General features: G+C 42.3%; 1 protein-coding gene across 8 annotated transcripts in view; it reads right to left on the bottom strand.

Moving 5' to 3' along the window:
* Positions 1–20,836, bottom strand: part of ZZEF1 (zinc finger ZZ-type and EF-hand domain containing 1) — a 130,209-nt gene that overhangs the window by 85,700 nt on the left and 23,673 nt on the right. For 6 of the 8 annotated variants that reach the window (XM_089900570.1, XM_089900566.1, XM_089900568.1 and 3 more), the window contains exons 2-6: positions 10,746–10,890; positions 7,086–7,280; positions 5,411–5,582; positions 3,725–3,924; positions 1,863–2,073 (exon numbers count right to left, since the gene is read on the bottom strand). In XM_089900570.1, the coding sequence (XP_089756696.1) occupies positions 1,863–2,073; positions 3,725–3,924; positions 5,411–5,582; positions 7,086–7,280; positions 10,746–10,839 (872 nt within the window). In that variant the 5' untranslated portion in view covers positions 10,840–10,890. Of the gene's footprint in view, positions 1–1,862; positions 2,074–3,724; positions 3,925–5,410; positions 5,583–7,085; positions 7,281–10,745; positions 10,891–20,836 lie in introns of those variants that run through there. The other 2 variants (XM_089900571.1, XM_089900572.1) reach the window with 2 other exon arrangements.

Below are 20,836 nucleotides of genomic sequence, written 5' to 3'. Positions count from 1 at the left end.
AGGTGTCAATGTGTCTGTGCATACACGTGTCTATTACTTACACACAACCATGCATTTCCCAGCTGTGTAGACTGAAAGAAGCAACACTCCAACAGCAATGAGTTTAGTTTGTTTAGTTTCTAAACACAACTCTCCACTAAGAGTGACCATGACTCCTGAGCAAAACAGCTGATTCTAGGACTATGGCAGGGAACATTCAAGATAAGCCTGGAATATCTTGTTGTAAGGAAGTGTTCCAAGAAGATGAGGACATATCAAAAGGACATATGAACCAGACTGAAGGGGTTCCCATCGGCCAAATCTGGGCCAATCTGATCGTCAAAACTGTGACGGATTATAACTCAGGGAATACAACAGGAATCTTGAGTCACACCAATACAAAGCTTGATGAGGAATGGGATATTTACACAGTCTCAAAGTACCTCCTCACAAAATATTTATTAATTACAAAGGGAAAAGAATTCTTTTACACTGGAAAAGTCTGGCAGACACCACTTTCATCAAAGGGTCGAAGTTAACATCACCAAACTAGTAATAGGACAATCTGAAGCTGTGTGTCGCTGATGGGATGCAATGAGAACCCATCATCACTTCCATGATATTCCTGCCAAAGGTACAAAATCTAATCTTAATCACGATGAAACTTCAGATAAACCAAAACTGAACGACGCTCTTCAAAATAACTGACCTATAATTTTCAAAAGTGTCAAAGTCTTAAAAGTCAAGGAAAGACAGAGGAATTGTTCCTTATTGAAGGAAACTACAGAGACATGACAATGAAATACCAAGTATGATTCTGGACTGGATCCTTTTGCTATAAAGGACATGAGCGAGACAACTAGCAAAACTTGCACGGGATCTGAGAATTAGATGGTAGTGATGTATATCAATGTTAATTTCCTGATTTTGATGGTTGTAACAGCATGTTCTCATTTGCAGGAAATACATACTAAATAAAATATTCAGGAGCCATGGGGCATCAGGTTAGCAAATTACTCTCAACTGGCTCGGGAAGAAGCTACTTTTTCTTTTTGCATCGAATTTGCAATATTTCTCTAAGTTTGAAATTTTTTTTATTTTTTAAATTTTAAAACAGGCAGGAAGAAAGGAGTCTGGCCAAATATTACCCTTCAGATCTAGCACTGCCAGCAGTATTATTTGCTGAAGAGTTTTATTTAATAGCAATAACAAATCTCAAAAGGCATCTACAGAACAAAATATTAGCTCTCTCTTTTATCTGATATTTTGATAGCCTGCACTGAGTGCCTATTATCAGTTATTAAACTTACATATAATACTAATACTTCATTGCGACTGAAGCTAGTTGCTTTGCCTTATATATTACAACTGAGTCTTTTTGCCCTAACAGCTTTTAGAAGAAAATTTTCAAAGGTACTCTACATTTAAAAATAAATTAATTTGGTGTCCTTGAAAAGATTTGACTCTTTAGTGAAAAGAGCTTTCAACCTAGGGCCTAGGTCCAAAGACCTAGATTCAAACTGATCCATCACTGCCTGGTCATACACCTCAGGGAAGGTCACCGTATCCTTGTCTATAAAACAGGGATAATTTTTACAGATACATTTTACGACATAAGTAGGTAAATAATATATAGCATCTGAAGGTGTTTTATCCCATATAAATTGCTATGTATGAACAATTGTTCCCCAGTGGATAAGGAAGAGGAATGGCATGTGGGACCCCCTCACAAGATAGGAGCTGAAGGCACAAACAGGAAACAACAGGGCACCTGGGGCCCAGCTGCTGACTGAGTCTCGATGATCAAAGGCTGCTCAGTGACTTGCCCTAAAGGGTTAGAGAATGAGCGCCCCGTGACAAGCCTGGAAAGCAGAGCGACTTACTGAGTGTTGCGTAGCACTGTTTGGACAAAGGCAGGATTTGTCTCCATGGAAGCCGTCACCAGAGATGTCAGCAGAGACCAATACCATATTGCAGAAGCATCTGAGACTGAGACCCCAGACTTCTTGACTCTCTGAAAGCCAACAGCCCTCAGACCATGAATTCTAGTGTCACATCCATCACTAAGACAACGCTTTATGTTAATCTGGACATCTGTCAAGCGCAAACAACAAATTCAGTATTGGATTAACTTCTTCAGTTCAGCAAATTCTAGGCTTCCAACTAAAAGCAAGATAGTAATTCACATTTCGAAAAGAAAATTCTGAAGATATACTTTGATGCCAGAAATAAATGATGTGTGCAATGGAACTAGTATACATAATAAATTTGTCAAAAAAGCATTGACCAGGCTTCCCTGGTGGCGCAGTGGTTGAGAGTCCGCCTGCCGATGCAGGGGACATGGGTTCGTGCCCCGGTCTGGGAAGATCCCACATGCCGCAGAGCGGCTGGGCCTGTGAGCCATGGCTGCTGAGCCTGTGCGTCCAGAGCCTGTGCTCCGCAACGGGAGAGGCCACAACAGTGAGAGGCCCGCGTACCGCCAAAAAAAAAAAAAAAAGCATTGACCAATCTAAGGAGTCAAAAGAATCATGTGTAAAACTAAGGGTGGCTTAAATCTATATATCACAAAGCTTCATAGGCATTTATGAGTTCTGATAATTAACACAAAGTGCATTTTTAAAATCCTGATTAAATACACGGTAAGAAAATGTCTAAAAACTTTTCCTAGAGTTCCGAAATTTGGATGTTGTTATGAAACAGCAGCTGGCTCATAGCAGTTGTGAGAATTTCTTTTTAATTATCAAGTCCAGATAAATGGCATAGGCATGACTCACTTTTAAGAGCTGTCATAATATCTTATTTGGGTTGGAAAGGAGGTGAGAAGTTTAAAAGGACACAATTTAGAGAAAAGACCACCACAGTATAAGACAGGAAGCTTCTACTCCACAAGCTTAACTACGTCTTTGCCCAGGGGTGAGACACAAAGACTCTACCTCCCCAGGCCTCAGTTCCTTTGAGCAAAGTAAGAATACTTCTTTTGGCCCAGGAAAGCATTAGAAGAAATGAGACAAAACATGAAGCATTCCGGCTCCCTGAATGAAATAAGCCTGGAAAGAAATCACAGAATTGTGATTATTTCCAAAATGCTAATGTGTGAAGCAAGGTTATAATAGTATAAAAATGGAAACAACCTAAATGTCCAAGAATAAAAGGCTTGTTAAAATTAAGGCATATTCTTACAACACTAAATAAAGGTGTGCATGAATATATGATAAGACAACACATTAAAAAGTTACAAAAGAGCGTGTACAAAATATCACTATTTTTTGTAAAAAGACATGTATAGATATATGTAAATATATATATATGCAAACCTATCTTTTATTTTTTAAAATGTGTATATATATATGTGCATGTGTGTGTATTTATACACACAGGCATACACACACACACAGAAATATAAGAAAAGGTCTGGAAGGATCCATACCAACGGATTCACAGCGACAATCCCTGGGTAGTGGGATTTTGAATAATTTTTATCTAAATATTTCTAATTTTCTAATAAGAAAACAAAAATAAAATATTTTTAATTAAAATAGGCTTTACTGCTTTTCTATAACTTTTAAAAACACTGAATAGGTGAAATAATGACCACTTTCATGTATATGATGAGAAGCAAATCAGATCTCCAGAGAAAAGCAAACAGTTTTTCTACTTCAGAGGTCTTCCCGCCAAAAAACATGACTTCTTCCTCCCCTCCCAATCCCCTTAGTTAGAAGGGCAAGACGTATCTTGGTTGACTCACAGAGCTGACTGATGTTGGCATTTTCCAGCAGTGTCACATAGCCAGTGACATTGCTGGGAATGTGCACGTCGCGGACTTCCTGAAGATCGCTGGCACTCCTCCCCACAGCTACAGTCACCTGCTGCGGCATGTAGCTCTGGTCAGTGGCAGCCACTGCAATGGACAGGTGCCTAAGCACAACATCTGGCTTCATTTTTAAACTGGAAAACACGGAGAGCAGAAACTACAAGTGTTTATACAGGTTGAGAACTGGCAGGGCCCACAAGTCCCATCTCTTAAGATCTTACGTGTGATACACCCCAAGACTGATTCCCCTAAAAGCAACTAACTTGAAATGCTGGCTGTTAGTTTCAAAGTCCCTATGACTTTCCCAAGTTTCTAAAATTCCTTTCAGTTCAAGATCAATCTTCTATTTCTTTTTAAGCTACTAACACAAGCAGGAAAGTACAATATGAACAGTCTAACAAAATCCCTTTACCTGGCAAGAAGCAAATTTCTAAACTGCATGCAAAGAACTGGGTATATTCCCTCATGTATAGATGGCTAAAGAGCATATTTATCCTCTATGAGAAAACAAGGTAATTATTTCTATTTCCACCAGCTGAAATCAGCCCATTTTCTGAAGGGACAGGTGAAATTTTAGATAGCAGCTTCATCATAGTTTACTGTCATCTATTCCACTCCAGTGGGGGAGTTCCCTGGCGGTTCAGTGGTTAGGACTCCGTGCTTCCACTGCAGGGGGTACAGGCTCGATCCCTGGTCAGGGAACTAAGATCCCCCCACGTGCTGTGTGGGGGTGGGGGAAAAAAAATTCCACTCCAGGATTCCTGACCACCCCTGTTCCCTCTTTCTCTACTAAACTGGCCAACTTAGTTGTACACAATTTTTTAAATGTGCAGAAAAAATCTTGAGAAGTAAAATCACATCAGATATAAGAAAAGTACTTGTCCCTTGTGATATTAATCTTCCTGAAAACCTAGTGAAAAAGATCTGAAATCCATATCATAAAATATTAGTCAAATGCTAATTTTCTCCCTTAAAATACCAAGTAATTATCCATATTTATGAATATATGAAGCAGGTTAGAAAATTTTACATGATTCCTTTAACTTGATTCTTTTCTTTTTTAATAATTTTTTTCATAGATTTATTTTCATTTATTTATTTATTTTTGGCTGCATTGGGTCTTCATTGCTGCGTGCGGGCTTTCTGGTTGCAGTGGCTTCTAGTTGCAGCGAGCGGGGGCTACTCTTTGTTGTGGTGCGCAGGCTTCTCATTGCAGTGGCTTCTCTTGTTATGGAGCATGAGCTCTAGGTGCGCAGGCTTCAGTAGTTGTGGCACGTGGGCTCAGTAGTTGTGGCTCGCGGGCTCTAGAGAGCAGGCTCAGTAGTTGTGGCGCACAGGCCTAGTTGCTCCGTGGCATGTGGGATCTTCCCGGACCAGGGCTCGAACCCGTGTCCCCTGCATTGGCAGGTGGATTCTTAACCACTGCGCCATCAGGGAAGCCCTAACTTGATTCTTAAAGCATCTTTCCAGATAGTCACAAGAATAAAAACACTAGCCAGTTAAGTAGAAAATATTCTAAAATTTTAAAAAATAATTTTTTAACACATTGTTGGGATAAGAGAGAGAAAGTGGGTAATTTTTCTTGGACTTTCACTCAAGAATTGGTATTACAGCACCCACCGAATCCAGTGTGAGCGGGCACTGCCATCTGACTGCCAGTATGATGACGTTTCTCCATTTGTCATCTTGTCAATGTCTGCAGGGTTGGAGGATGTTTCTATATAAGCGTAGCACTTTGCTACTGACTTGAGTTTGTCCATCTCTGGACTTCTGGTTAGATCTCCAGGGCTCTCTGCAAGAAAAACCAGATATTATCATAACATCTCTTTCACAATGAATCTTTAAAAAGATCATTTAAAATATCTAGCAGAAATATGCTTGGCACTTTGGCCCTAGAAAAATAAAATCTCCTTCCAAATTGGAGAACACATGTAAAGCAGAAGGACTGCTCCATGAGCTGACTGTAGTACAACACAAATCCACTGATATATCTGCAAAACCACCCAAGAGATGAATATGATGTCTTATAGTTTGAATTTACATTTCTTTAATTATGAGTGAGATTTTTTTAAGCCACTTGTTTGTAAGCCACTTGTGTTTCTGAGTATGGCCTGGTCCTGCCTTCATCTATTTTTGTTACTGGGTCATAAGTCTTCTTATCAATTAATATATTTTATGTACATTATGTAATGTATATATACACATACATAGTAAGTAATATTTACTGACTGTTTACTGTGAACCAGGCACTTTTCTACACATTTTTATGTATTAATTCATTTTAGAGATGAGGAAACTAAGGTAATTAAGTAATTGCCCAAGGTGAGAGTTAGTAAAAAAAAAAATTGAGTCTGTCACAATGTTACAAAATATACTTTTGTTCCCTAAAATGTCATTTGTCTTTTGACTCTGCTTATATTTTTTGCTGTACAGAAATTTAAATTTGCATACAGTCTAACTTATTAATCTTTTCTTTTGTAGTTTTTGAGTTTCATGTCCTGCTCAGAAAGGTTTTCCCATGTCAGGGTTTTTAGCTCTTATAGCTTTCTTTTTGGTTGGACTTTTTAATCCATCTGCAATTTATTTTCATGAATACAGTGGGTTAAGAATCTTGTTTTATTTTTTTCTGCAAATGGCTAACCAGTTCCCTAACCCAACTTGTTTGCTAATTCACCTTTCCAACCTGACGTGTAATGCTAACTATACCTGGTACTATATTCCCACATGTATTTGGGTCTATTTCTGGACTCTTATTATGTTCCACGGACCTGCCAATTCCCAGTATCAACTTTTGTTGTGGTCACTAAGTCTGTAGTGGCTTCCCTCATTTACTTAACAACTATTCACAGAGTACCTACTACGCGGCAGGCATAGCTCCAGGTGCCAAGGATAATGAAGCGAACAGACAGACAAAAACGCAAGTAAATACTAATGCTACAACCTCAGATGATGATAAGTGCCATTCAGACTATTAAACCTGCAAAGGGGATAGTAACCAAAAGGTGGGGAGTGTCAGGGGTGGGGGCATTAGTTAGATAAGAGCAATGAGAAAAGGCCTTCCTGAAGTCACATCTGAGCAGAGACTTGGGGTTATGAAGAGGGGGAGGGGGAGGGGAAGGAGAGGGGGAGGGGAAAGGCAGAGCAGGTCTTCATTCTTGTGCTACAAACTGGTCACTATTACATTTTCAGAAATAAAAGCAGGGAGAAGTGTTGGCTCGTCCTATCAATAAATACCACACTTGGAAGAAACGATGATCACGCCTTCTCAAGAACACCCCCACCCCTGCACACGTACCCTTTTCTTTTTGTACCAGTTGATCCAGAGAGTCCTTCAGAACAGAAGCCCTCATGGTGCTCATGTTATTGCAGTGGTCCAACATCGGGTAGGGGATGACGGTGCTAGAGAGCCGGTTGCGATGCAGGAAGCGCAGGATCATTGACGAGTGAACATCCAGGCCCTCCTTGGACTCTGAAAATATGTCTATGAAACCTAAACAGACAAAATCCATCTTTGGTGTTTTTGGGAACCCACCACAGTAGTTTCCACATCCCCTGCCTGGCGGCCTCTCTGAATTAGCTGAATTAAAAGCAGCCGGTAAGAATCCTCACTGATAGTTTCAGCTTTAATCACTGAAAAATCTAAAAAGGCTTTTAAGAAGTGAATCAGTGGTAATCTCAATTTAAAAATTAACTTCATTGTAGTTTAACAGAAACTTTAGAAGACTCAGAATAGTGGTTGTTTCATTCCAAGCTTCAAATTTTTATAAGTTTAATTTATAAACCTAAATACTAACTTGAAATTTTTAAAGAAGTTTTGCATGTAGAATGTGGGCTAGGAATAAAGTTTATCACGTTAGAGAGTAAAGGCATAACTGCTTTTATACTAAGCTACAAAAAACCACAATAATGAAAATATAACCACTGCCCTGACCACAATTCCCGATGGCATCTTATAGTTTTTAAGGTCCTTCCACACACAGCACCTCTTTTGGTCCCCACAATAAGGTGGGGGGGTGGAGGGTGGGGGAGAGAAGGCACCGAAGGTACTGGTATCCTCCTCTTACAACTGAGGAAAACGAGGCTCAGGTGACAGACCAAGACAACAAAAAAGGGGTAGGACCTGAAGTAGCTCCTCGCACTGCCTCCAAGTGCTCCTTCCACCATTCCAGTTTTTTCTCTCCAGTGTGGCTCCTCTGGAGTCTCCCCCATCTGTCCATCCCTCTGGCCACTGCCCAGGCTCTGGCCTCAACACCACCACTCATACACCTCCCCAGATATCCTAAGCGGCTCCCCTGGCTGCATTTTGTCTGACATTAACTTGAGTGATCTTACAAAAACACAAAACAGGCCATGTCTACCCTCTTCAAAATCCTTTCATGGTTCCTCATAACCTACAATAATATGCTTTGAACTGAGGTGCACATAACCCAGGCGGTTAAGTGAAGAGAGGATAAACATGGCAGCTTTTCCTGGAGCTCAGATATGCTTGTAGATTTGGGGAGGATTTGTTTTTCTTTTCGTTTTGTTTTCTAATTAAAACAAAAGTATATTATAATTGTATCATTTGATAAACTGTCACAAACTGAACACACCCACGTAAGCAGCACCTACAGCAGGACTCCAGAAGTCTGCAGGAGAAACTACTTTTAAGTGTGAAACAGAAACATTATATGAGAGCAGAAGGAAACTTTGCTTTGATTTTTTTTTCTTTTTGCGGTATGCGGGCCTCTCACTGTTGTGGCCTCTCCCATTGCGGAGCACAGGCTCCGGACGCGCAGGCTCAGTGGCCATGGCTCATGGGCCCAGCCGCTCCGCAGCATGTGGGATCTTCCCAGACCGGGGCACGAACCTGTGTCCCCTGCATCGGCAGGCAGACTCTCAACCACTGCGCCACCAGGGAAGCCCTGCATTGATTTTTAAAGATAAACGTAAGATTGCAGAGAAACTGTGCCCTTGAAGCAGCCCATTTGATTCTGCCCCCTACACAAAACCCAGAGACACTGGTTTGATTTCCCAAGCCGCAGAAGTTGATGCCATCCCTTGCCTCTCCTCTTACAGTTCTTTCCTAAGCAGAGGCCCACAGTAATACCCAAACCTCACACGATGACGCTGCTGATGCTGCACTGATCTCAGAATCCGTGTGATGCTTGTAATGGGAAAACTTTTGTCATATGCTGAAACAGTCCCGGTAAAGGGACTGTCTCTCTTTTAAACATTCAGCACCCATACAATGAGAAACAAAAGGAATAAGTGTCAGTCTGGGTTAGGCAGAGGGACCAGGGAACTAGGATCCCACCAAAGAGGTGAGGTCAGCTCACCAAGGTTCAGCCTAGGGCTGTGAAAAACAACTCTTTTAAGTTGGCTGTTGATAAAAATTTTGAGTAGAAAGTCCTGACTCATTGGGATTTCCCCGGTGATCCAATGGGTAAGACTCTGAGCTCCTAATGCAGGGGGCCTGGGTTCCATCCCTGGTTGGGGAACTAGATCCCGCATGCATGCCACAACGAAGAGTCCGCATGCCGCAACTAAAACCCGGCGCAGCCAAAATAAATAAATGAAATAATAAATAAATAAATAAATAATTTTTAAAAAATAAAGTAGCGCTACCTTCAGTGTTGTAATTAAACAAAAGAAAGAAAGAAAGAAAGTCCTAACTCACAACCCTGCTAATAAGGTAAGAACCTTGGGATCTGGACCCCCAGCTTTTCTAACCTAACCTCCCCCTCTCCTCAAGGTCACCCAGAGCAATGGTGCACTAACTATTGGTGGATCCCCTGGTCTCCACTCCTCTCCTCTCCTCCCAAAACATCTCTTTGAAGTGTTCAAATAAACTCCTGATGCTATCCACATGCTGGTAACACAGAGGTGGGAGTAATACGTAAATGCCAAGATGTAAGTTAGTTATGCATAATTCAAAGCATAATTTTAACTGCCATGAGAATAGGAGAAATTTAACATGTACAGGTTACCTATAATGCTCTACAAAAATTACGCAATTAAAGACAATTTGAGGAAGAGTGGAAATAGGCATTCTTCATTGAGATACAGAAACCATCCTTCCCTAGCTCAATAGATCCTCAGCAGGAAGTCAGAGAGGTCAAGGACAATCAGTCACATTCATGTATCCAACAAGTCTATCTGCCTCCTTGCTGCTGGAGCTCAGGCTCTATACTAAGTATTATGACTCTAAGTACACAGAGCAGGAAAAGCTCTTGGATAAGATAAACTGAACCAAAAAGATGATATGCCAAGTTTTTTTTTCCCTTTCAAACTCAATTGTTTTCTCACTAGAAAAAAAAAAAAGGTAATATTATTTTGATTCTGTTTCTGAGTCCCCCAAAGAAACCATCAAAAACATAGACAAAATTTTTTCATAGGTATAATGTAGAAGTATTGCTTAATTTTAAGCTATTTTTATTCTTACTTAAATTTCTGAGTGATAGCTTTCTAAAAAAAACACTGGGTGCCTACCATGTGCCAAAAATTGTACTAAATGTGAGGACACAACAGAAATAAAAGAGAAGGCTCCCTGCCCTCGTGGAGCTCTCAGGATAAGAGTGAAGACAGACATATACAAATAAGTGAGTAATAATTAATTAATTACAACAGTAATATGTTGCAAAAAACAAATGCAGGATGCTAAGAGAACATACAGTTGGGGCCAAGGAAGGCTTCTTGAGAGACTGAAATAAAGAGATTCACTAAGGAAGGCAGTCTCATGACAAAAGTTCATAAAAACATGGTAGAACTGCTCAACCAACGCTGTACTGGGAAGCAAGAGAAATGATTATACTGAACACTAATTCAGACCACGAGCTTAATGACGACTATCAGAGAAGCACATTTATTTCATGGTGCCCACAAGTTTGCCTGATTACAACCCACATTATAGCAAAGTTCATTTGGGCTTTAAGAGAGCGTTCCTCAGCATTCAGCACTCAGATGACAGCCTTACCTGGAACAAGAGAACAGGCTTGCAGCTGTCTGATGATATGGCTCAGCTCCCCTTGAAGATTAGCTCCACTGGAATTCTTGAGAGCCTCCAACATGTTCTCAGCATCAACAGTACCATCACCCTCGGCGTCAAACTGGGCAAAGGCCTAAAAGAAGAGATGCAAAAAAATCAGGTCTGTTCCAAATCCTGAATAATTTTTTTGACACTTCCCAAGACCAGTGATTTTGGTTGTTATTGTTGTTGTGGAAAGAGTTCCTATACATCATTCAAAGAACAAATACATTCAGGATAGTAACTCACTATGCTCTGCAGAATGTGTGTATAAGTACTGCTACATGTACGCACAATTTCATCATCTCATCTTTCAAGAGAGTAAGCCCCCTTCCCCCAAATAATTTCAGAAGAAAGCAACTACTGCAAAAATGTTCAACTGGTTACAGAGTGCCAAAAACAAAGCATTGGCTTAGGGTAGCACCTCAGGTTTATCTGGGCTTTTTCTTTTAAACATTCTTTGGACATGAGAGCTAACTTGGTTTATCTATTTCATAGCCCTGTTTTCACTAACCTTTAACCATAATCTAATTTGCTCCCTGTTCATGTTGGGTCATCTGGGGAACCGGGTACAGCATGGGATTTGGCTTGAATCCTGCTCTGTCACTAACTGTCCACGTGACTTTACACACATTTCTTTGCCTCCGTAAGCCTCAGCTTCTTGATCTGAACAATGGAGCAAATATTACCAAACTCACAGACTGCTGCCTGGGTTAAGTAACACTGGCACAGAGCCCAGTATAGTGAAAGCACAGGAGCAGTGCAAAGTGGTCCTCTTCTCCTTTCTAATCTGCACTGTTACCTCCTCTTGTGTCCCTGACCCTCTCTCACATCCTGAAGACTTTCCTCACCCAGCAGCTGCCCCTCTCCCCAGATCTCAAGCCCTCCTTCATCAGGGCTTCTTTCTTCCTGCAGATACACTCACTCACAAACATCCCTCACCATGAAATACTTTAGGAGTCTTCTACCTCCTTTCTAAGTAATCCTCTCTTTCTTAAAACTCCTGCCCTCTTTCCTTACTTCCCCCCTCCAAGAAAAATGGAAATGTCCCACTGATGATTCATGACTGACACAAATACCCCTATTTCCATCACAGACCTCTGAACAATGCAGTGTTTAATAGGAACATATGCAAATTCCTGTGTTTGGGTCCAAAAACCATGGACATAAATGCAGGAAGGGGGACAGAGTTTAGAGGTAGAATGTGGGAGAAAGATTACAGCATTCTTGGGGAGGCGGGTGGGAGGGAGGCTCGAGAGGGAGGGGATATGTGTATACACATAGCTGATTCACTTTGTTCTACAGCAGAAACTAACGCAACACTGTAAAACAATTATACTCCAATAAAAAAAAAAAGATTGGGGCTTCCCTGGTGGCGCAGTGGTTAAGAATCCACCTGCCAATGCAGGGGACATGGGTTCGAGTCCTGGTCCAGGAAGATCCCACATGCCGTGAAGCAACTAAGCCCGTGCACCACAACTACTGAGGCTGCGCTCTAGAGCCCGTGAGCCACAGCTACCAAAGCCTGCGTGCCACAACTACTGAAGCCCACGTGCCTAGAGCCTGTGCTCTGCAACAAGAGAAGCAACCACAGCGAGAAGCCCACGCACCGTGGCAAAGAGTGGCCCCCACCCTCTGCAACTAGAGGTAGCCCGTGCACAGCAATGAAGACCCAGTGCAGCCAAAAATACAAATAAATAAAATAAATAAATTTGTTTAAAAAAAAGAGAGCCATTATACCATTCTTTTTGCCTCTACTTCTTTTGGGGGATTATCCAAAGAGTTAACAGGCTACATTAATCCAAAAAGTTATCAAAGGCTACACTAATGAAGGCATAATGCTCAGAAGGAGGGAAGATACCGTCCTGTTCTTTTCTGATTAGACCCAATCAGGAAAGCTAAGCTTAGCTGGGAAGTCACACACCCAAAGTAAATGAAACAGAAGAGATCAGAGGAAAGAGATCCTGATGAAGAGAAGACTAGAAATTGCGCTGTGAGAAGAGCTGAAGGACCATGGAATCTTCAGTGAGGGGGAAAGATGACTGGGAGTAATAGACTCCTCTTCAAATACCTGATGGGTTGTAACAGGAAGGAGCAGTTAAGGTCATTAGATAGAAGCTAGAGGGAAAAGCTCATCATAAAGATGGACGTGTCTGGATGAATGGATAAAGAAGATGTGGTACATATATAATGGAATATTACTCAGCCATAAAAAGAAATGAAATTGGGTCATTCGTAGAGATGCGGATGGACCTAGAGTCTGTCATACAGAGTGAAGTCAGAAAGAAAAACAAATATCGTATATTAACGCATATGTGTGGAATCTAGAAAAATGGTACAGATGAACCTACTTGCAGGGCAGGAGCAGAGATGCAGACGTAGAGAACGGACGTTTGGACATGGTGGGGAAGGGGAGGGTGGGATGAATTGGGAGATTAGGTTTGACATAAATACACTACCATGTGTAAAACAGATAGCTAGTGGGAACCTGCTGTATAACAGGGAGCTCAGCTCAGTGCTATGTGATGGCCTAGTTGGGTGGGATGGAGGCAGGGCGGGGAACGGAGGTGCAAGAGGCAGGGGATGTGCGTATGCATATGGCTGATTCACTTCACTGTGCAGCAGAAACTAACACAACATTTTAAAGCAACTGTACTCCAATTAAATAAATAAATAACCTGCTGTATAAAAACAAATAAAATTCAATAAATAAATAAAATGAGATCAATATTTTATAAAATTAGTAAAATACTTATGCTTCATCAAAATAAAAAAAGATGGATGTGTCTGCTGTTAGTGGGGTATAAAGATGGATTAGGAAGCTCTAGAAGGAATGCCCACCTCATCCCTCAAGGCTTCAGAGCAACAGCTAGACAACCAGCCAATAGGAGTGTTCAAAGAAGTCATACTAAACAAATGCATTTACCTCTGCTCCCTCATGAAATCCCACTAAGACAATATTATAAAGGGATTTTTTTTTTAACCATAAGGACAAAGAGAACAGGAGATGTCACAATAGCAACAAAATTTTGGAAGCTGGGAAGCAGATGGATGAATAGTACCTCTCTAAATAAAACCGTATGTACACTGGATATATCAGCCATAAAGGGAGATTTGTGGGACAACTGGATACATTTTGGGGGGGCGTGGGTATTAATTAAACAGAAATTAATGGAACAGTGAAGACCACTAACTGAAAACACTAGGCTACAGAAGAATATTAGAGAATGATCTCCTGTTAGTTTGAACAAAAAGCAAATATGCACTTCCCACTTTGGTACCAAATATATATAGATAGATACATAGATACATAGATATATCTGAAAGAATAAACATCAAGATGTTAATAGTGGTAATATAGCAATCTACATATGTTGCTTTTATAATAATAAAGAAGAAATTATAAATATTAAGAAATTTTAAGCCCACCCCAATATAAAAAGTAGAGCCAATGGATATGGAGGGAGGTAGAGCAGAAGCACACCTCTGTCTGCCCTGAGGTCCCAGGATGTGAATACGCAGTACCGATAACAGCTACCTCCCAACTCCTTCACATTACAGCATAGTGAGAAAATAGTATTTGTATGACTCAGCGTCTGAGGGGATTAGTACAGCTGTAACCCATTAAATTGGGACTGACAGATGGTTTGGGAAGCTCTGAATTAATATTGAGCACTGGCTAAATTTTAAGCAGTGTACATATCATTTATTCCTTATAACAGCAAAAGACCTTACTATTTAACCTCCCCATTTTATAGTTGTACAGAGAGGTTGGAGAACTTGCCCAAGGTCACACAGCTAGTATTCGACTACAAAGCCCCCAGAGCTCATGTTCTTCACCACGACTCCATTCTCCTTCCTTTGACCAGATAACACCTGGGGTTCCTTGCAGTCCGGAGACCAAGTGCTCAAAACGCCTCTCTTATCCATCTCTTTCCTGCATCTGTAAAATTTGCTCTCAGCACCTTGTGCCCATGTTAACTCAGTATCAACCTTAAAACTGAGACTCACTCTCTAAATTTCAAATAGTACTCAAGTCCTACTCCTACCAGAACTTCTGCACTTCGAGTGCCACCTGCACCTCAAGTGCTGTTTGTTCCCAAATTCCCACACAACTCCTGCCGTTTATGGCTGATAAAAATCCTATATAAGCAAGGCTATACAAACGGTGACATTCTGCTATTTTTAACAGACTCTGTTGATCTGTCAATAGTTAATGGATATGATAAAGAGAATTTTCAAACAAACAAAATAAAGACAGTTCGGGTGAGAAAAAATATCCGAAGAGCGTTGCTAACAGCTTCACCAAACAAATACGTAATTTCCTAACAGTCAGAAATTGTCCTTAAAGATGGGCTTCCCTGGTGGTGCAGTGGTTAAGAATCCTCCTGACAATGCAGTGGACACGGGTTTGAGCCCTGGTCCAGGAAGATCCCACATACCGCGGAGCAACTAAGCCCGTGCACCACAACTACTGAGCCTGCGCTCTAGAGCCCACGAGCCACAACTACTGAAGCTGGTGCCTAGAGCCGTGCTCAGCAACAAGAGAAACCACCACAATGAGAAGCCCGCGCACCACAACAAAGAATAGCCCCCGCTCAACGCAACTAGAGAAAGCCTGCACGCAGCAACAAAGACCCAACATGGCCAAAAATAAATAAATTAATTAAAGAATTTAAAAAAAGGAATTGTCCTTAAAGAAATGCACAAGTTGTAAAATCTAACACTTAACATCTAGTTTGTTTCACAGAAGCCAATTTACTTAGCAGTTATTCAACACCATCCGACAGGCAGCCATATATACTTGACCCATGGTTGGATATGTGTATATTGGGATTCAGGGCATAGTCCTTGCTCTCCAAAATCCTTACAGCCTAGAAGAAGACAGATACGTAAACCGAGAGCAGCAATGTGATAGGTGTGATAATTATAATATAGAAGTAACAGCATAAATAACTATAATAGCTGATATTTACTATTAAGTAAGCATTTACTAGGCACCAGACAGAGTCCTAAGTACCTCACCTGGATCAACTCATATTTTCCACAACCCTAAGGTCGGTACTATCGCTTTACTAGAGAGGGAAAGAGAAGTTAAGCATTTTGTTCAAGGTCACATGGTTAGTACTGGTAAATGATGGAGCTTGGATTCCAATCCTGGTTTGATCTGGGACCCCACACTGTCGACCACTATGCCATGAGCTAACAGAAGCACTCCAGAAGCCAGAAGCCCAGGAGGGGTAGGGGCGTTCGGGGGAAATGGCCCTCAGAAAAATGACCCTTGAGTTGAGCCTTAATGAATAACTAGGAATTTGCAAGGATATGAAGACAGGGAGGCCATCCTGGGGAGAGGGGACAGAGTGTGAGAGCAGACACAGAGTGCACCACAGACCGTGAGAACTATAACCTACCTGCAGTGTGGAAAGGAGGCGGGGGCGGGGGATGAAGAGACACACAGAGGTCAGAAGAGAGAGAACCTGGCCAACCAGGCTACAGAGCTCAGATCTCGCAGCAAGGGTACCATGAGGCTGCTGGAGAAGACTAAGGGTGGAGGGGGCCGAGCCTCCCAGATCTATAAAGGCTCCCATATTGGAATGGACCTACAAATCTCTTAAAATATGTTCCTTTATACCGCTGAACCCCTTCTCCAGTGCCTCTGTGACATACATTGGTGATGGGAAGCTCATGTCTTCTGGCCAGTTGACAGCAACAATGCTCTTCTCTATATAAGAAATGGAAATCTCCGTCCCTGATGTTACCACCCTGTGGGGCCCTTCAGAACACATCTGTTCCTTCTACCCCAACACAGCCTGTAGATCAGTGGAAACACTGATCAGGTCCTCCGAGTTTCTTCAAACCCTCCATCCTTCAGCCAGTTCTCTATGTGGTATGGCTTTTGGTCTCATTCCCATCCTGGCTGCCCCCTCCAAGATCCCTCCAATTTGACAATAAACCTCAGAGCAGTGCCTCTCAACTTTTATCAGCTGATCCACTATAAGACATACATTTTATATCATGAGCCAGTATACATGTAATTGGTATAAAAGTTTGGTGAAACAATGTACTTTTTCTTATCAGATATAATGTACCCTGATCTTTTCTATTCCATTCTACTCTTTCTTTTTTTTTAACTTGCAGGTTAACACTGACTAAATAGGTTTCCAACCCACTGAAGGGACAGTCTGAAACTCACTGCCCTGGAACATGGGGCCCCAGACCCAACTCGATACACTGGGTCTAACCTTATGGTGCAAAGTAAAGCAAGTCTACCTTCACCTCTCTGCATACAGAGCAAGACCCCCAATTTCCATGGAGTCTCCACATAGACAGCAACCTGGACTGATCTGCTGTATTCCTCCTGCTCTCCTGCTCCAGGTCTCTTCCTGTCACACCCGCTACGTGCTCTGCCGTCCACATGACAACTATGCAGGCAGCTCCCAAGTGCAGGCATTATGCTAGGGAGCATGTGGGAGATAAAGAGTATAACACAGACTAAGGGGAAATGTGGGTAAGAGATCAGTGTCACATGGACCTCTTACTTTCTGTGAGACCTGGGACAAGACTCTTGGCCTCTCTAAGTCTCAACTCCTCTTCCCACCCAACCTTCCTTCATAGCTTGTTGTGGGGGTCCAAAGGTTTCATGAATAAGTCTATGCCTAGTAAACTGCAAAGAACTATTAATACATTCTAATTAGAGGCCATAATTGATACAACTCACAGACAAGAGACAGAAAAGTGGGCTGGCTGACTACAGATTTCCATCCCTTCGCCGTGGCCCGAGGGCAGCATGGGGCCGGGCTCAGACCATTCCTGTCTAACCTTCTTAACCACTACTGGAATCAAGACCACAGTACACATAGAGAATGAGCCAAAATCATCGCAGACCAGAACTGTGGGCTCAGACAAGCAGAATGCAATGCACCAGGCTTACATATAAAGGCTGCACCCTGGTTCAACTTGGAGAAGCACACTCCATCAGAAGTCAAAAGATCTAGGTCTGGTCCTAGTTCTGCCACCTGTTGGCTGAAAGGGTCACTTATCCATTTAAGGCCTTAGTTAACTCATCTGTTAACTCTTAGTTAACACATTCCATGTCTAGTGAAGTACTGAAGGGCTGTCACAGAAGATGGAGTAAACAATCCTAGAGCAGAGACAGAACAATAGAGAATAACACCACTAACAGCAACATTTACTGAGCATTAAGCATGTGCCAGATACTGTTCTAAGGGCTTTACATGAATTCATTTAATCCTCACACTGACTATATAAGGTAGATACTATTATTATGCTCATTTTATAGCTAAGGCAACTGAGACCCAGAGTGGTCATGTAAATCAATCAAGGTCACACTGCTTGAGGATGGTGGAACTAGGATTTGCCCACAAGCAGGCTGAGTCCAGGGCCCAATTCTCACGCTCAGTCTAAAAAAGAACAGTGGAACAGGCAGACTTACAAATCGGCAAACTCGGAACTTCCCTGGTGGCGCAGTGGTTAAGAGTCAGCCTGCCAATGCAGGGGACACGGGTTCGAGCCCTGGTCCAGAAAGTATCCCACATGCCGCAACTAAGCCCGTGCGCCACAACTACTGAGCCTGAGCTCTAGAGCCCATGAGCCACAACTACTGAGCCGACATACCACAGCTGCCGAGGCCCGTGTGCCTGGAGTCCAGGCTCCACAAGAGAAGCCACCACAATGAGAAGCCCATGCAGCACAACGAAGAGTGGCCCCCACTCGCCGCAACTAGAGAAAGCCCGCACACAGCAACAAAGACCCAATGCGGTCAAAAATAAATAAAATAAATAAATAAATTTATTTTAAAAACTGTAAAAATTAAATAAGTAAATAAATCAGAAACTCGCTAATACCTTTAACAGGCTAACTGTCCAAGATGTTACAGAAGTGATCCCGGGGCAGGTGGGGGACAGGCTGCCTGCAATGGCTACAAAGGTCCCAGCCAACTCAGACTCTAGACCAGGTCCCAAAGAAACATCATTCCCCAAGTTTTGCTTTCTCTCACCTCAATATATTTCCACATGCTGTGCCTTTCAAATGGAATATCCCTTTCTTTCTTTGCCTGGCAAATTCTTTCAGCTTCTCAACCTCTGGTTTGGTGAAGCCTTTCCCAAACTCCCATGCTACTGTTAAATGCTTCTATGTGGTCCTTGAAAGTGGAAAGGGCTTAGCAGGGAGCAAAGGGCTGAAGCGAGAGAAAGGGAGCAAAGGACAAAATTCCCCTCATATATGGGAAACAGTAAATGGACCCGGCTGGCTAAATAGCACTGGGAGGTAAGAGTGGAAGGGTATAAAGACCTAAATGTTAGACTAACATTTGATTCTGAAGGCAATGGGAAGCCAATGAAGTTTCTAAAGCAAGAGAGTCCATAACGAAGTGGTATTCTGGAAATCAGGGAAAGGCAAAACAGATCTATGACCTTTCCTCCATAGCTCTCGTGGATTGTGAAGTTCTCCAAAAGAAAGCCAATACCATCACTCCCCCCAAAGCAAAGCACAAAGAGCCAGAATAACCTCCAATTCCCCCAGGATCTTCCTCTTCTGCACTGCCTCATCACTATCAATGGCCAACGCTTACTGAAGGCTTCCTGTGTGCTGGAGAAGTGCAGGCAGTGCCTCAGAGCCCCATGGCAGAGCAAGGCTACACAGTGTGCTCTAAGTGCCAGAAGACCTGTACTGAACAGGAAACAAGAGCCTCACGGGTAGGACTGAAAATACGATTATATAGAAGCCATCTGAATCATGCCACAGGAAAGGCTTGGTCCTGACCAGGTGATGGTGCCAAGGCAGGGAATCTTGAAGCAAGAAGCATAGAAGCAAGGTCCACACACAGGACAAGGCAGGTGTCCCACAGGGGACAGAGGTATATAAGGTCAGACAGGGAGACAGGCTGCCTGTGGGCTCCGACTCATTCAGAGGAATATGTACTTGATCCCTCAAGCAGTGGGGAGCCTCTACAGGCTCTGAGCTGAGGGTAAGCAATGCTTGTAGCCTGCTTCCGCGTTACGGTACATTCACATGTCTCTCACACTGTGTCTTGACAGGGTACAGAATTACATCTGTATAATTCTATTTGCATAGTTCTTGGGCTCAGAGCCATTCTAAATTAATTGATCAATACTATGACATGATAATGCCAAGATGGTATTCTTCTCCAAATTTCCTCTAAACCCAACAGTGACTAAGAACCTTTTTAAGTTTTCACTAAAACTGTATTTAACTGTTTCCTCCAATGTCAAGAAATAACTTCTTGGGGATTCCCTGGTGGTCTAGTGGTTAGGACTCTGCGTTCTCACTGCTGAGGGCCCAGGTTCAATCCCTGGTCAGGAAACTAAAATCCCACAAACCGTGTGGTGTGGCAAAAAAAAAGAAAAGAGAAGAAAAATCTTATTAAAAGGTTACAGATTGAACATAAAATATGAGGTTGGAGAATGAGGACTGTATCATATTCAATCTGTCAAACCAAACTGAGGGCTCCATGGGGAAAATACCTACTGAGCACTGGCTATGAGCTGGGACTGTGCTAAGACAGTAAATAAATGAATAAAAATGGTCCTTCCTTAAATGGACAAACTCTTAGAAAGGTATAACTTTCCAAGACTGAACCAGGAAGAAACAGAAAATATGAACAGACCAATCACAAGTAATGAAATTGAAACTGTGATTAAAAATCTTCCAACAAACTAGGGCTTCCCTGGTGGCGCAGTGGTTGAGAGTCCGCCTGCAGATGCAGGGGACATGGGTTCGTGCCCCGGTCCGGGAAGATCCCACATGCCGCAGAGCGGCTACGCCCATGAGCCACGGCCGCTGAGCCTGTGCGTCCGGAGTCTGTGTTCCGCAACGGGAGAGGCCACAGCAGTCAGAGGCCCGCGTACGGCAAAAAAAAAAAAAAAAATCTTCCAACAAACAAAAGTCCAGGACTAGATGGCTTCACAGGTGAATTGAGAAGAGCTAACACCCATCCTTCTCAAACTCTTCCAAAAAACTGCAGAGGAAGGAACACTCCCAAACTCATTCTATGAGGCCAC

This window comes from Delphinapterus leucas, chromosome 19 (assembly GCF_059928025.1).
Source record: "Delphinapterus leucas isolate spDelLeu-1000000601 "Yukka" chromosome 19, BTC_Dleu_Yukka2, whole genome shotgun sequence".
NCBI classification, from domain to species: Eukaryota; Metazoa; Chordata; class Mammalia; order Artiodactyla; family Monodontidae; genus Delphinapterus; species Delphinapterus leucas.
Note: the sequence above shows the minus strand (reverse complement) of the source record. Positions and strands in the feature narration are given on the sequence as shown.